The sequence below is a fragment of the Centropristis striata genome, chromosome 14 (genome assembly GCF_030273125.1).
Source record: "Centropristis striata isolate RG_2023a ecotype Rhode Island chromosome 14, C.striata_1.0, whole genome shotgun sequence".
Lineage (NCBI taxonomy): Eukaryota > Metazoa > Chordata > Actinopteri > Perciformes > Serranidae > Centropristis > Centropristis striata.
In genome coordinates this window covers 28,574,762-28,591,916 of record NC_081530.1, presented here as the reverse complement: position 1 = coordinate 28,591,916, position 17,155 = coordinate 28,574,762, and the positions used below count along the sequence as shown (strand labels likewise).

The 17,155-nt window shown below is 38.6% G+C and overlaps 1 protein-coding gene across 1 annotated transcript in view; it reads left to right on the top strand.

Moving 5' to 3' along the window:
* c14h18orf21 (chromosome 14 C18orf21 homolog) overlaps window positions 1-17,155 on the top strand; it is a 33,253-nt gene extending 16,098 nt beyond the window's left edge. Inside the window, exons 4-5 of the mRNA XM_059349161.1 lie at window positions 15,512-15,705; window positions 15,977-17,155. Of these exons, the coding sequence (XP_059205144.1) occupies window positions 15,512-15,705; window positions 15,977-16,139 (357 nt within the window). The 3' untranslated portion in view covers window positions 16,140-17,155. The remainder of the gene's footprint in view (window positions 1-15,511; window positions 15,706-15,976) is intronic.

The window sequence follows — 17,155 nt, the reverse complement described above, 5'->3', positions numbered from 1 at the left end:
AACATTACTGTGAAATTAAACATTTGCAGGAAATTAAACGAAAATAATTTGCAGATGAATTAAACATTTGCAAAGACGACCAGGAAAATGGTGCAAAACAGAGAATTAAATTGTTGGTAGACGGTGTAAACCCTTCAAAACTTTTCAAAATCACATTTCAAGCAGCTGACCTCAGCAACATGTGTATCCGTCCTGCTGTGCACTGTACAGGGGCGTGCAGCGATGCTTCTCCTCTCCAGGAGGCGATATATGTCACTTTAAATGAAATTACAAGTGTCATATCGCTGTTTTCCAACAAGTTAGCTGGTTGGTTGGAAAAAGTGATTTCAACATTTTTGTCATTTTTACCTTTTTTCATGATTACAACCTTTTTACGCGATTTTTACTGTTATCAAGTGACTCCAACTTTTTTTTTCTCATTTTGGCCTTTTTTTCATGATTTAGACTTTTTTTGTCATTTTGACTCTTTTCATGTGACTTTTACTTTTTTCTTTTCATTTTGACAATTAGTAGTGGATTACCTGTTACTATTAATCACACCACCATTCTCTGAAAAAAAAAAAGCCCCTTAAAGAGGAGGTAATACTGACTGGACAGGGGGTTTGAACCTCATCACACACACTTTTACTCAAACGTAACCATGTTTTGTGTTGTCCCCTGAACACTGCAAAAAAAGCCAACTTGTATTTTTTTTGCCTAAAACAGTGATTTAATTTGGTAAAACTTGGAAATATAAATTATTGACATTTAGGGCAATAATGTAAGTTAGCACAACAAAGGAAGCCAGTTGTATGCTCAAAAACAAGTTGGTGAGTTGTTGTTACTGATGTCTTTATGTTGGGGTTCAAAACAAGGGACAATAGTTCTGCTAACTCTTATTTCTTTGATGTGAAATTTGGTCATTAGCGAAAGCTAGCGGCTAACTGATGCTAGCGGCTAACTGACGCTAGTGGCTAACTGACGCTAGTGGCTAACTGACGCTAGTGGCTAACTGACGCTAGCGGCGCTGCTTGTTACAGCTACTAGAGTAGCCATTAGCGTATCAATGCTAACTCAAAATTGTGGTCACAACATTAGCTGACATTTCATAGCGGCGTTACAATCGTGCCAGAGAAATTCAGAGTTGAGCAAACTCAAAAACAAAACTTAAAATATTTAGTTTAATCGTCCAACTTAAAATTTTATCGAAGTTTGTTGCCTTGAAATTTTGAGTTCACCCAACTTTTCTTTTTTTGCAGTGAAGGCCTCAGCCGTGACTACCTCTACTCTCACTCATTTTGTGAACAATGTTTTGGTCAGATGGGGAATGTTGATGCTCGTTCATCTCGTGACTTCCTCGTAAAGCAATGCGCCGCAAGCGTGTCCTCCAAGGTATTTTTACCCTCTGTTTTCATGGCCACTCGCCCTGTCATATAGCGGCGGTTCAAGGGGCGACAAGTCGGGGCTCATTTGCGAGACAGCAGACACCTGTGCTTGGCAGAGGGGCGATAGCGAGTCGATACCCTTAAAATGCAGAGTGGTGGAGCGGAGAGATAAGAGGAGGAATGTGGACTGCTGTCTGTCTTTGCCTCCCTGTCTCCATGCTGATGAACAGAGGGGCTCAGCATGAGAGCCTGAATAATGAGATTAGCATCCACTCGTCTCCTCTTTAAAGATAGGAGCAAGGCGTAGTTAGGATAACAGGATAAATAGATGGAATAGAAGAAGCGTTTTTTTACACTTTTCAGAAGATGCTGCTGTTTATTTTGGAAACAATGTCCACAGACAGAGTGAGATAATGTGCCACAGTGACCATGAAGCCTTAATTTGCTTTTTGTTAGTGTTCCATCATTTTATTGTTTTATTTCAGTCGGCCGAGTCGAGTGTTATGACCATTTGCTCTGTGTATTCTGCTCTTCTTCCTGTAAGTCGTGTGACACCCACAGGAAGAAGCGGAGGATTTATCGGAGGAATAATCAAAACATGCTGTCGTATAAATTTATTGTCACACGGTGCTTCTCGCGTGCAGCTTTAAACAGACTTTTAAAACAAGGTGAGAGTGTTTGCAGACGCAGAAATCTATATTTGCTTATGTTCTCAGTCAGATCTATTCCCGGATCTTGCTCTGGATGATTGGTGTTGTGTAACATTTTGTAGCACTAACTGGTTTTATGACTGCTTTTTTTTTAATCTTATATTTATATTTGTTTAAGTGATTTCTCCAGGCTAAATTACATTCATAAAATCTTTCCAGCTCTACAACCTCGAGCAGTTTCAGGCATTTTTGCTTCTGTCACAATTTTACTCACTGTGGCCTCTTTATTTACTGCAATACATAAGTCTATCACCTTTATGGAAACAGCACAAACGTGGGAAAAGAAGGAACAACATAAAAATGTCTGTGGTGCCGTAAAACACAATCATGATTAAAAAAAAAGAGAGAAAAAAACAAGTTGAATTTTATTTTACAAAAATTGTGAAAAATGCAATATATACATGCAACATCCTTCTAATGCCAACAAGTGTTAACCAATATTGGAAAATAAATATGTTGCTCTACAAGTTTTACATATTGAACTGTTTACATGTTTACCAACTTGACTTCCAACCTCTCTTGTCCTCTTCCCTCTGCTCTGTGTAAACAGCCTGCAGCTCAGTCAATGATTTGCTGATTTTTTGTCACCTGACTGTTGGTCTCAGTCAGCTTCCCAGTTGTGCTGAAGATCGCAGAATTTTTTTAAAGGATCTGGCTAGTGCAAACAGTTTTCATTTATTCTTATGAAATTTTAAATGACACATGTAGAAATAAAGTGATTTTAATGAAGTATCACAATTTTAATCTTAGATTTGGTCATTTTGCCTGATGAAAACCTGATACGACCTATGATGTCACATATGATTCATTCTAGGATCATAGGAAATTTGAAAACCTAAATATATTTTCAGTTTTTATACTTTCTTGGTATTATATTTAATGTAATTTTGGTGATTAAAAAAAAAACATGCCTTTCAAACCTGCCAGACAGGGTTCAGAGGGACACATGTCCCTGTCTTGACAAAAACACAGGCATTCACATGACCAGTAGATTCATATTCACAATCATACACATGGATGGTGCACATTATTTGTACCCCAGGGTGTAAGTCCCCTTCATTTCACACCATATAGCTCTCCCTTCAGGATGTATTTATGTGTCGCCCTGTGGGTGGATGCCAGTGCATGATATGCTTCCTAGCTCTGTGAGGCTGCGTCTTATAGGTGTTATAAATCAGGTATGTTTATGCATGCTGGGCAGGTTATCTTGCAATGGATATGGAAATAAGTTGGATTGTAGCCCTACAAGAGAAGCAGAGACCCTAAATGGAGCGAAGGATAACGCATTCTCCTCCCCCTCCTCCTCCGTTTTTCTGTTCTGCCTCCTTGAGCCCAGATTTATACTCCCCAGCAGAGTTGTTTGTTACAAGAAAAAAAAATTCAGATCAGGCTTTTCTTGGCCATGTACATTAATTTTGTTTTGTGCAGTGAATTTATGCCTTGGGCCTAAACTCAACAGTTACTTACGAGAACAATATAAAGTGATTCTACCTCGTAGTTCACTCAAAGAATTACTCTTTTTTTTTTCCAAGATATGCAACTTTTAGTCAATGATGAGTCACGATTCTGTTGTAAAACAACACTTGTTGTAGAACAACACTTGTTTTACTCTGAAAGTAACACTTTTTTATGCTGAGAACAACACTTGCTTTCAGAATAAAACATGAGCCAGGCATAAAAAAAACAAAGTGACAGAACATAAGTGGTTGAAAAATCTTTCCCTTTTCCCAGAAGGACCACTTCCATCTGACAAGAGTTCAGCCTCTCTTTGTAATTTATGTCACCACTTCTTCTTGACCTCACTGGCCTCTCATCCCCTATTCTTCTGTTTGCCCTTCCCTTCTTTTTCTCTTGTGTTTTACCTCAACACTTCTACCTGACCACCCCTGCCCCCTCTCATTATCGTCATCTTCTTACCCCCTTTCCATTCCTGGCCATTTCTTCACCACATCCTTCTTTCGTATTTATCTTAACCAGAGTAACGTCGCTGGAAAATGTGCCTCATAAGGAGATGACAGGAAACAGAACTCAGAGATGTCTGGCTGCTGCTTTGCCTTTGTTTGCTCTCAAGGAACAAGAAAAGCTCCACGGAGGGTTTTGACACCTCGTGGTCGGGCAGCGAGTGACAGGATGACAAGAGGGGGACGTGTTTGGGAAGAGAAAGGCCAGGAGGGATTCTGCCGCAGCAACACTGGTTGTGGCTCTGAGCTTTTTAGATACAAACACAGGAGACGTGCTGGGGAAGGGAAACACTCACTCATGCCTCACGTGTGGAGGGATTTAGTGTGGAGTGAAGTATTTTAAGCAAGTTAACACACATGTAGCAGCAGTCACGGCGAGTCGGTGCCAGCTGAGTTTGTGACTGACGTCCTCAGGAAACCTTGGAGGACCCATACACACATGAATACCTGCATAGTGAAACACACACATATCCAGAATGCATGCATGTTGGTTTGTTTTGCTGGCACGGATAGGATCAGTGTCACCATGTTTGAAGGCCAGCTTACAGGATCAACTCCATACACTGCAAAAAAAGAAAAGTTGGCTGAACTCAAAATTTCAAGGCAACAAACTTCGATAAAATTTTAAGTTGGACAATTCAACTAAATATTTTAAGTTTTGTTTTTGAGTTTGCTCAACTCTGAATTTCTCTGGCACGATTGTAACGCCGCTATGAAATGTCAATGTTGCGACCACAATTTTGAGTTAGCATTGATACGCTAATGGCTACTCTTGTAGCTGTAACAAGCAGCACGGCTAGCATCAGTTAGCCGCTAGCTTTCGCTAATGACCGAATTTCACAACAAAGAAATAAGAGTTAGCAGAACTATTGTCCCTTGTTTTGAACCCCAACTTAAATATATAAGTAACAACAACTCACCAACTTGTTTTTGAGCAGACAACTGGCTTCATTTGTTGTGCTAACTTACATTATTGCCCTAAATGTTAGTAATTTATATTTCCAATTTTTACCAAATTAAATCACTGTTTTAGGCCAGCAAATACAAGTTGCCTTTTTTGCAGTGTATAGAGAACTTGATGCTGCTTCATAACAACATGTCATCTGTCAATTAGCCTCAGAGCCTCTGTTGCACTCTTCATTTCCTCACCACTATTAAAAGCCTACTCTGGTGCTTGGCAATCCCCACTGGGGGCTCAACTGTAAGTTGGCACGAGTGTCAAGGTTTGGAAACAGCCACTGTTCTGTTTTTGATCCGCCAGCACATTGCAACCGATTCTGACAGAACACATGCACTTTAATGGCATTCACTGCATGTCTGTTAGAAAGCCACATGCACCATCACTCAAGTTTTATATTGGAAACAGTGAAATCCCTAATCCAGATCTGTCTCTTACACTGTATAATTTTATTCCTCAGTCGCAAAACAAAAAAAAATACACTCAGAGAAGCTACATCCTGAAGCACAGCTGGTCCAAAACTATGTGTAGAGTCATCAGTATGCATGTGTGTGTATGCAAAAAGACAAAGACATGCATATGCATGATTTATTTGTGACTATTGTCAGATTTGTAAAGCCAAACATACACCTGCTTCTGTTTTATAAATCTCACTCATTGTGGAACTGCGTGCATGTGCACAAGCCTTATTTCTACTCCCACACTGCAACCCAGATTCCCAAAAAATTGGAACGTTGTGAGAAATGTTATATAAACAGAATGAAATGACTTCGTTCAATTTAACACAGTACAAAGACAAGCTATCTAATGCTTAAACTGGCAAACTTTTTTTCTTTAGCAAATTCTGAATTTAATGCATTCTGTTTTTTGTTTTTCTTTACATTTTCCAAAGTGTCCCCAACTTCTATACAGTCACGGGGAGTCGCCCTGTGTTGGCCATTAGAAAGAATGCAGAGTTAAAGCACTTTTGCACAGGCTTCACCTTCAGGCCCGAAGTCTCTGTGGTCTCTCTGCTCATAATAAATAGGATGTAAAGATTTTGTCACTGGAAACATTAAACTTCGCATTTTGAAATGTCATAAATGCAAAATACACTACTTGGCCTTTAAGCCAGATTTAAAACAAACCATCACAGCGTCCCCTGGAGAAAGTTCCACAGATAATATCAAGAAGCATTTGTTCTCAGTATATCTTAAAACATTTTTTATGTTTTATCTGAAGGAACACAGTGAGTTATCGCTGATTCTTTGGGTTCCAGATGCTCATTCAACATTTAATTCATTCATATGCGAATTGCTTAAGCATCATGAATAATATAATTTAATATCTGACTAACTGGATAAATCCTCCTTGACTTTAGGATAAATCATTTAAAATGTTGCTCTAGTTTGTTTTGAAGCAAACCTGTTGGTGTGATGCAGGATAAAATGTGACCTTTATCACCAACAACAAAGACAGAAAGGGGGCGAGAAACTGATATTATGTTGTTTTTTTTTTAAAAATGGCAGTACCTCTGCATTCAGATCGAGTGTCTCCGTATTTACCGGGCAGCCTGCCTCCAGACAGTGTGACTAAGTGGCTGCCTGCAACATCACAGCCTGCCTCGTATTGATCCCCCAACTGCTCTTCTGCTTTCGGCTTTATTGTGTTGTATTGATGTGCTCTCAAATGACTTTCACACACAGTGCGCTCACATATTTGTGCTTTCGAGTGCACACACACACACACACACACACACACACAGGCATTTTAAAAAGGCTGTCACGCAATGAGCATTCAGCACTTTTGTCAGGTTTATATTCAATTCAAAGACGCTTAAAGGCACCAAACTCTGCCGCTCATCTGCCACTCTACTCATCTTTCCCTCTTGGGTGGTGTCCTTCTGCCTAGGTCGAATTAATCACACCCATGTTGACCTCTAGCAGCAGAGAGAGAAAGGCAGGAAGGGAGGTATTTATGGAGCAGGGGCTATTAATAGAAGGAAGGGTCCATCTGTTGAATTGATTTATGTGGGTCTGTATGTGTTTGTGTGTCACAATTTCACATGCAATTTTACTTCTAATTCCCAGAATCAATAGTAGATGTTTGAGTAATCCCAGGATATAAGCATTCATGTCACATGGCGGCAGAAGTATAGATTCAGTACCAGTCAAAAGTTTGGACTCACCTTCTCATGCTATGGTTTTTCTTTATTTTTATTATTTTTTAAAATTGTATATTCATATACAAGACATCAAAACTTTGATGGAACACATATAGAAGTATGTGGTAAACAAAAAAATGTGAAACAGAACAGATTGTGTTTCATATTTTAAATACTTCGAAGTATCCACCTCTTGTTTTGATGACAGCTTCGCACACTTCTGGCACACGTCAGATTCATGAGCTGCTCGCCTGGATGGTTTTCAGTTAACAGGTGCACCCACCATCAAAGCATAAGGTGGCTACTTTTAAGAATCTAAAATAAAAAACATTATGCTGGTTTGTTTAACACTTTTTTACTACATAATTCCATTTGTTTTCCATACAGAAGAGAAATGGGGCCATGTAGAAAAAAAAATGAGAGGAGGATAATATATATATATATATATATATATATATTATTTTTTTTTTTTTAAGTTGAAATGTTGAGAATAAAGTTTGGTAAAGTTGGAAAGATATTCACAGATTGGTTGTTCTTGTGTCACTAAGTCGCCAGAGGAGAAACAACGTGTCTATCCGAACATTTACTGCGAGCTACAGCCTGATTTTCATCAATGTCATAAACTGAAAAATAACCACAATATTTAAGGGTGTAGCTGATAGTCTTGGTAGTAGGCTACCACAACTATGGTTTTGGGAAATTCTGCTTTTATGTAATTTGTGTGAATTTTTTTGGCATATATTAAACATATTGAGGAAAATCAGGTTGTAGTTGCAGTCTACTTTAACTAAAAAAGTTGACTTTATTCTCGTAATTTCGACTTTTTTTTCTCAAAGTGCATAACAGATTTTGTTTTTCCTCCTCTCATTATTTTTTTTCTCCTACCTGGCCCTGATCCTCTTCTTTGTTCCATCATAGTTCTGATGGCTTCAATATAAATCTACAATGTTAAAAATAATAAAACTACAGAAAAACCACTGATTGAGAAGGCTTGGCCAAAATTTTGATTGCTACTCTATATGTGAGGGGGAAACACAGCAGGTCCCTGTCAGCAGACACAATAAATTTTGTGTTGATTAGGTTCAGCTTTATCCTCAACACAACCTCAGAAGTGTTAAACCCATGACTCCTGACTTCTCATTTGCCACAATATCAGGTTACAACTGGACACAGCTTCAGTTGCATGACACAAAGCTGCAAAAGCTCATAGAGAGCTGTTATGTTTTGAGTGTTTTGCTCATTTAAACACACTTTTATTCCTATATATTGATGTAAACTTACACAGAATGCTTGTCTCAGGTCAAAGCTCATAGATTAATGTGTTGTCAGCATGCTGGCATTGAATCTCTGACTGCCTTCAAACCCTTCACTGGACAGACACCATGGGAATAAGCACATTAGTTTATTATTATTCTTCATAATGGCTATTTAAGTGCTCTTAGTGGGGTCATTATGATTGCACACTTATATATGATATAAAGGCTAAACAGCACTGATATTTCATGCACCGTGAATTATTTTCCAGAGCTAAATAGCTGTGATATGTGTGTAAGGCATAAAGGTTAAGTGTATGTGTGACTGTGGCTGTCAGTTCATGTTAAAAACAAGCATGCATAAGGTGTATAGCACACACCAAAGGGCTCTTCTTTTTGTTTGGATGGGAGGAAATGTCAAGGTTGGTGCAGTGTGAAAAGCTACAGTGCAGTCTCAGTATATTTAGAGGCTAGAGGGTTGGATGTGTCCTGTATGGTGGATTTAATTTTAATATTCGAGCCGTGCTTTCTTCCTGTGACCATATGGTGAACCTAGATTTTCAGAAGCAGAAATGTAACTTTCTGCAACAACAAAAAACATTGTCCTTAATATTCGCCCAGCTGTGTATAGGTGTTTATTGTTTCTCTTCTTAGCCTGAAGCGCCAACATGATGCTTTGACCATATGCTGGACTGTCTGCTGTCTGCTCGCAGGATCAACAGAGAAGAAATCAAATCTCTCTGTGGCAGCGAGTCACGTGTGTCCTTCCAAGTGCATACACTACATGTCTGAGGCTTAGCTGCAATTAGACGAGTACACGTGATGGGTGGGATTTCATCACTCTACAGCCGCCATACTGTCGTTGTTTTGGAGTGGCACCTTCGTATTATTGAGTCTCTCCACTGCTTTTCTTGTGCACACACACTTTTTTTTTCCAATTCAATTCAATTCAATTCAATTCAATTGGCTTTATTGGCATGACGTAACAATGTATATATATATATTTCCAATTCAATTCAATTCAATTCATTTCAATTCAATTCAATTCAATTCAATTCAATTCAATTCAATTCAATTCAATTCAATTCAATTCAATTCAATTCAATTCAATTCAATTCAATTCAATTCAATTCAATTCAATTGGCTTTATTGGCATGACGTAACAAAGTGTATATTGCCAAAGCAAGCATCAGAAAAAAAGATAACAAGATAAGGAAAGCAATATTTACAATAAATTATTATAATTCTGTTATTCATTTTAAAAGAAAAGAAAAACTAATAACAATAAAAGAAAGCAATATTTACAATCATTGAATTACAATCAACATATAATTTATACAATCTACTGTACACACACACCTTCACTGGTTTCTTTTCTTAGAGCATGCTGTACCAGTGCTGCAGCTGATGATAGCGAGGCCAAAGGTGGTAACTAGAGGACATGAGGATAAACAGCAGCAGGTCACTCTAGTTGTAAACATCCCTCTGCAGCCAGCTGTCTGTCTGCGTTTGAGCCCCTTCACTGTGAGCCAACATATTTTTTTTCCCCCTTGACATCAGTCTGAATTGTCCACAACCCATATCACCTACAGTATGCGTTACACTCGTGGCTACAGCACAATTTATGACTGTTTTTTGTTTGAGTAGTCGAAACAAGTTCCTGTTGCGATTCATTAGGTGAAACTTTAATGATCAACAGCAGGAAATTGGATAATTGCAGCAGGATATGACAGGCGGTAGTGATAAAGTGAAAGGCGCACGTTATAATCAGAATGCTCATCATAACACTTTAAAATATGTTGCGATGGACAGATAGATAGATGTAAACAAGATAAGGTAAAATTGATTGAATGATACATGTGCAAAAAATGTGCTTGCATGACAAATGTCGCTTTTCAGTGCAGGTATTTTTTTTCCACTTCCACTGTGCAGTTTTGCAAATTACTTGCATGTAACTTTGAATTTAGTGGTTCTGTATCCCATTGTTTTTTGCTGACTCTGCTAAAAAATGAAATGTGAGCAAGAGGCAGGTGTCAGCTTTTCTAAAACAAAAACTCCAGTGTTGAGAAGTTTAATGTCGCAAGTCATGCATTTGAGTTTGTAACCTATACATTTTACTTTCCACAATAATAGTAAACTTCCAAAGCATATTATTGTTTGAAGTTTCTTCATTGGAGTCACGAGTTTCCATTCATTTCAATGCAGCTTGGGAATCATCTTGCATTGATTTTTTTTTCTTTTCTTTTTTTTTTTAAAGTTACTCAAGATGTGTAAGTATTTATCCATCACATTTGAAGTAATTTTTATAATTTATGTTATATATATTAGTATTATTATTATTATTATTATTATTACTTTTGTCAGTTTTGTCAGGCTGCAATAATATTTCTGAACTTCAAGTTGTTCTATGCAGGGACTCAGTTTCAGATTTTCACAATGAAAGAAATGACAATATTAACTTTTCCCCCAGCTGATTGCGACTTCCAAATGTTATTCTATCTGTAATTGAACCGTGTTGTATTAATTCTTCACTAATCCTCCAGGTAAGTGCTGGAACATCCTGAAAGCATAAGAAACTCGATGATGCAGCAAAGTAGATATTTCCTCTTATATGTGTGAACCCAGAAACCTCCACTGAAGACATCATCATCATTGTTATCAAGAGTGTAGACGAGCCTGCAGACAGTGTGCTCCTGAATGATAAGTTAGAACAGCTTTATGATCTCCAGCTAAATTCATCCTCAGTGGATTAAAAACAGCTGCTCCAGCTTTATCTGCACCATCAACAGAGCTGAGTTATTACGACTTATTTTTTATAGGATGATTGTTATCACATTTGGTTTGAGCTTTGCTAAGTTTAGAAGTGTGCCAGTTATTTCAACTTCAGGGAGATAATCAGTTTGATTTAAAGGCGTTTTACTGTTTAATGTGAAGCTTCAGCTGCTGAAATACAGGGTCGCCTATTTAGGAGTGAAAGAGAACTTTTTTAACCACTTGTATGATCACAATAAGTCTGAAACAATACAGGAGACAGAAAATATTCATGTTATTCATACAGTGCAAAAAGAAAAGAAAAGAAAAGTTGGGTGAACTCAAAATTTCAAAGCAACAAACTTAAATAAAATTTTAAGTTGGACAATTTAACTAAATATTTTAAGTTTTGTTTTTGAGTTTGCTCAAGTCTGAATTCAGATTTATGTCAACTCAACTGTAAGTTGTACTAACTTATAATTTTACATTGTAATAACTTTTAATCCTTACTTCTGCAATGTGCTGAATTGACATTGTAACGCCGCTATTAGATGTGAGCTAATGTTGCGACCACAATTTTGAGTTAGCATTGATACGCTAATGGCTACTCTTGTAGCTGTAACAAGCAGCGCCGCTAGCATCGGTTAGCCGCTAGCATCAGTTAGCCGCTAGCATCGGTTAGCCGCTAGCATCAGTTAGCCGCTAGCTTTCGCTAATGACCGAATTTCACCGATTTCCCGCATTTCACAACAAAGAAATAAGAGTTAGCAGAACTATTGTCCCTTGTTGTGAACCCCAACTTAAAGATATAAGCAACAACAACTCACCAACTTGTTTTTGAGCAGACAACTGGCTTCCTTTGTTGTGCTAACTTACATTATTGCCCTAAATGTCAATAATTTATATTTCCAAGTTTTACCAACTGAAATCACTGTTTTAGGCCAAAAAATACAAGTTAGCTTTTTTGCAGTGTAGAGTAAATGCTTTGATGTTTAGATTGTGGAACACAAATTATGTTACAAAAAGTGCTTTTTAATGATCCATACTGTTGTTTTGCTGAAACTCCTGTATAGGTGGTATTGAGAGCTACATCATACTGGCCTGTATTTGTGATGACTTTTATATTCAGCTTCACCTTTACAACATGAACAAAATATTTCAAATATACTGGCAGTAAGGCTGCAAGGAACAATAATTTCCTACAATTCCATAATGTCTTTTAGCAGATGCTTTTACCCAGATCAATATACATTTGAGAGGTTGTACAACACAAGCAAAGATCAAGTCAAAAGACAACACATGTGTAAGTGCCCTGGGTTAAGTTTGAGTCCAGTAGGATGTAGGTGCTATCAGGCAGTGTATAAGGAGATTGCAAATAGTGCTTGTGTTTTTGTTTTTTCCCTTTTTCAATTATTTATATAATAATTGATTCAATGTTTGGTCTATAAAATGTCAGAAAATGGTTAAAAAATGTCAATCAGTGTTTCCTAAAGTCCAAGATGATGTTCTCCAATGTTTTGTTTTGCCCATAACTCAAAGATATTCAATTTACTGTCCTATAGGAGAAAAGAAACCAGAAAATAATCACATTTAAGAAGCTGGAATCAGAACTTTCATATTAATGAATTATCAAAATTGAATGAAATAATTGACAACTAACTGATGAATCATTGCAGCTCTACCTGTAAATCAACACTATCACCAGCAGTCATTTGTCATCATGATGACAATTTTCTCACAGCTTTTAATATTATCTTTTGTTTGCATGCTGCACCATTAATAATATCCTCTTTGTACATTTTGTGTACAATAGGAATCATTTATCACATGATTTTGCATACAGAGACAATATCATATTATCCTCTGCATAGGAAAATTTGTTTTTTCTTTCTAAATTCCAACATTATCTTCCAGCCATACCTTCCTATGTTTGAAGCTGCTTCGATAAAGTCTGACCTTTTATCCTGTAAGGTTTGTTTGCAAACAGTCATGTTTCTATATGAGTCCAGTGTGTGTTGAAGCGTCACCACTGACGAAGCAGCAGCAGAGTGCTGGCTGTCCCACAGAGCAGACCACCCTGTTGACAGTGCGTTGGCCGGCCCTCCTTTGAGCCACACCCCTGTGCAGAGATGGGTGGGTCAGCTGCTGAGCCGGTCTGTATAAAAAGCTGGACATACAGGCTCACGTTGTAAACACTTCTCACGTAGAAAGAAAGAGGAACTCTGTACTCCTGGTGCATCGAAACCCAACTCTCCGTCGCCCTCCAACAGACACCTGTCAGAATCTGAAATGGCTACCTTCGTGTCGGTGAGTTTTCCACCTCCTCAGCATTCAGGACTGTCAGCAGCTCGGCTCAGACTTGCTGACCTCTGCAGTGGTGGTCTGTTCTGACCAGTTTGTGTAACTCTGGATGGCTCGTGTCATTAATGGGATTTAAGGTGTTGAAGGTTGGGAGAAATATTTGAAGAAGAGTCCTCAATCGACACTAAAAAGCAGTTAACTCTTGTACTTTCTTATCTAGAGTGATATTAGATTAGATTAGACTTTATTAATCCCACAGTGGGGAAATTTCTTTGTTACAGCCGCAAAATTTCACACAATTTTTTAAAATAGTGAAGTATAACTGTCTGTCAAGAGTTTCATTATCGTTTATATGTAAAACTAAGTGATTTAAAGGCTGTAAGAAATGGCCGCGCAAAGCAGGAATGCAGAGGTGAAAGAATTTAATTTAGAAAAAGCAGCACTACCTCACTTTAAACATATTCTGTTAGTTAGTTAGTCAAAGTCCTGCATTCAAGGTGTTACTTAAGTAAATAAGCATCTAAATGTACTTAAAGTGCATAAAGTAAAAGTACCCGGAATGGCTCATTTAAGAATAATTTATATTACTGCATAATAATGTACATTACTCTAATGTTGCACCTGCTATAAGTGTGCTTTTTTCTGTATATACTAACTGGCAGCTAAAGAATTCCACTAATGGGTAAATAAAGTTTTGGTTTTAATATATTTGGTGATGCATTATTTAACTAAATCTGTAAAATAACTAGAAACTAAAGTTATCGAAAAATAATGTAGTGCAGCACAAAATACAATATTTGCCTCAAAATGTAGCTAAAAATGGAAATATTCAACTAAAGTACCTTCAAATTGTTCTTAAGAAAAGTACTGGACTATGTGCTCTGTCATATTCAGTGGTGGATTGTAACTAAGTACATTTCCTGATGTGCTAAGTATGTCATCATCTTATAGTGGTGTCTTTCTTGTGAATACTGTATAAAAGCATCAGCCAAGTGTTTAAATTGCAAAAGACCGATTGTGGCTGTTAACCTAGCTGCTAATTTTTCATCTAATGTCCGTCATTAACCTCGTGACAGCCGGCTCCTTATCTTGTTCCACTCACACATGCACTACATCTTTTCACTGGGACATAGGACAGTCATAGTCAGCAGTTGCCAATTGTTGTCTTGAATCATGTGGATCTTATGAGCCAGCAGCTGGGTCTCGTAACTCTCAGTGTCTGCCTAATATAGGCTCTTGTGTAATCTGTGTCAGGAATTCAGAATTTGTCATGTATGGGACAGTAAAGTCGACAGTATTTGTTTATAGAGATTGAATGAGAATGGATGTATGTAGGGTGCCCATACGCTGCTGCACTGCATGGCAACAGCCCCACCTTCCCCTCTCATAGGCTAAGTCAATGTTTCCCTTCCTGCTTTAACTAATGCGGTTATTTTCATGTCTGCACAAACATCGAAGGGTACAGTAATCTAGGGGATGTTTGAAGGGCTAATAGGAAGATCCTCAGCTGTTAAGTGAATCACTGTCACACACTGTCATGAATTTGCTTCCCGGACCCCTTTGTGAACTTCCCCTCCGCTGTGAGACGTCATTAGATGTGTCTGGTGTCTGTGAGGCTCTGGGCTGGCTGGTGTCACCCAGTGCATGTGAGCACCTCTCATTACAGCCCCCCTTGCCTGCCACCACCGCGGCTACTCCTGCTCCCCGTGTCCCTGGAGGCATTCTGTCACTGCAATCGATGTCCTGACTGAGTCACAACAAACTCCTGTGTGTCCCAGAGAAACTCAGACATCTGTGGCTATACTCTGTTTGATGGAAAATAATAACTGAAATGTCAAAAGCTTCACCCTCCCTAATTCAGGTTTACATTAGCCGGTAGACAGATTGGGTGTTATACATCAGGAGTTTCAAGGACCTTTTAGAGAACCCGCAGGTTCTTTTTGTTGCAAAATATCCCCAGGGGAGGATACCTTGCATGCCTTCACCTCAAAACCTCATTATGTATGAGAGGAATATAGATGCAGGCCATGAAATATTAATGAATATGTTCCTTTCGCCTCTCTATCCCAGATGGCCACCTGCCACACTTGCAGTAAGACATCCAGACATAAAGGAATGAACAGGGAGTTTATAGCTACCTTCGGCAAGACCCACAGCACACCGGGGAGCGCCGGGAAACACAAGACCCCACAGTCAGCCCACAGAGCCAACATGACAACCCCCAAGACTCCTGGGAAGGACAAGACACCTGCTCATGCACCTAGGTAAGTTATTTTAAGGTGGCTGGTATTAATATCCCCTCAGCTAAAATGTAAGATATAACCTCCCTCGACTAAACTTGTCACAGACATCCGAGAGGATGTTATGTCAGCGTTTGAATTCTTATAAGTGCTACGTGCTGGTATCCATGCTTCACGGACCGTACACTTCTTGATAGCACACTTTTAAAATGTTCTGCCTCCCAACAAAATCTCAAATTACTGCATATTCATCCATCTCTCTCTGTCTCCTCCTTTCCCAACTTTGCCCCTTCAGGTCCTCCACCTCCTCCAACACTTCAGGGTCGAGCCCATCTTCCTCCAAGCCCCCCCCCAAAGCTAAAAATTGGGTCGTCCAGCGTCTCAGCAAGATCCTCATGCGAGAGGACAGCCCGGGCAGCAAGAAGGGGGGCTTGAAAGACTTTCTCTCCTCTCTTTGAGTATCTCTGTATGTCAATTCTTAAAAAAAAATACAAGGGTTTAGACCCATGTTTGTAACCTGTTCATACCAAAGGCTTAAGTGGAAACTTTTGTTTCCGAGCTGGTGTGGAAAGGGTTACAGTTTGCCCACCAACACAGCTATTGGCGGGCTGTTTGGAATGGCACTCCCGCTATTCTGAATGCAACAACTGGGAGCACTGGGGCTCGCTATTCCAACTATTAATCAGGTATCTTCTGCTGAGCCAGTTGGAGAGGAGAATGTTTCTTTGTCTACTTTAGCACAAGCCTCGTGTAATCTCCTCTACTGGGGTGGTTATTTAAAGCGGAATGTTTGAGGAATTACTCAGTATTTATCAAATGGCTGAAACATGGCAGGAAACCCAGCTGTGTCCTGTGGCGGCGTTTGTGGCGTGACAATCTAGTTTACATGCCGATATCCTTCTCCATTTTGGATTTTTTTTCTAAAGCAACATGTATACACTTATATTATACTTGTGAAACTATTTCGTATTACTTGATGTGTACGCTTTTGTATTTGATGTATTTAATGTCTTTACTTTTTGGCCCTCTCCACTGGGGAGACGTGTCTGTGTAAATTAATTTGTATGGCATTGGCTGAACATGTCCAGATTGACGGTGTATATATGTCATTTTTGTACGTGCATGCAAATGTTTTTTTAAACTGTGCACAGTGAATATGATATGATATTTGCATTTATCATCTAAAATGGGACTCATCAGCTGCTGTTTACATTGAAGGGGCACTTCTGCCGAACACCTGTACAGAAAGACTTAACATTTTCTTTTCATACTTTCTCTGGCTATATGTTTTTAAAAGGTTACTTTTCAACTTTTTGTCAAGAGCAGGACTTTAAATATATATGTGCTGTGTTTTGTACTGCCTGTTTTCCATTAGCTGTCCAATGTACAGTATGTGTTCAAAATCTGAAATACCTCACATTTCTATTCCACCTACGATGTGATTCTCTGAAATAAAACCTTTTCAGTCCATTAA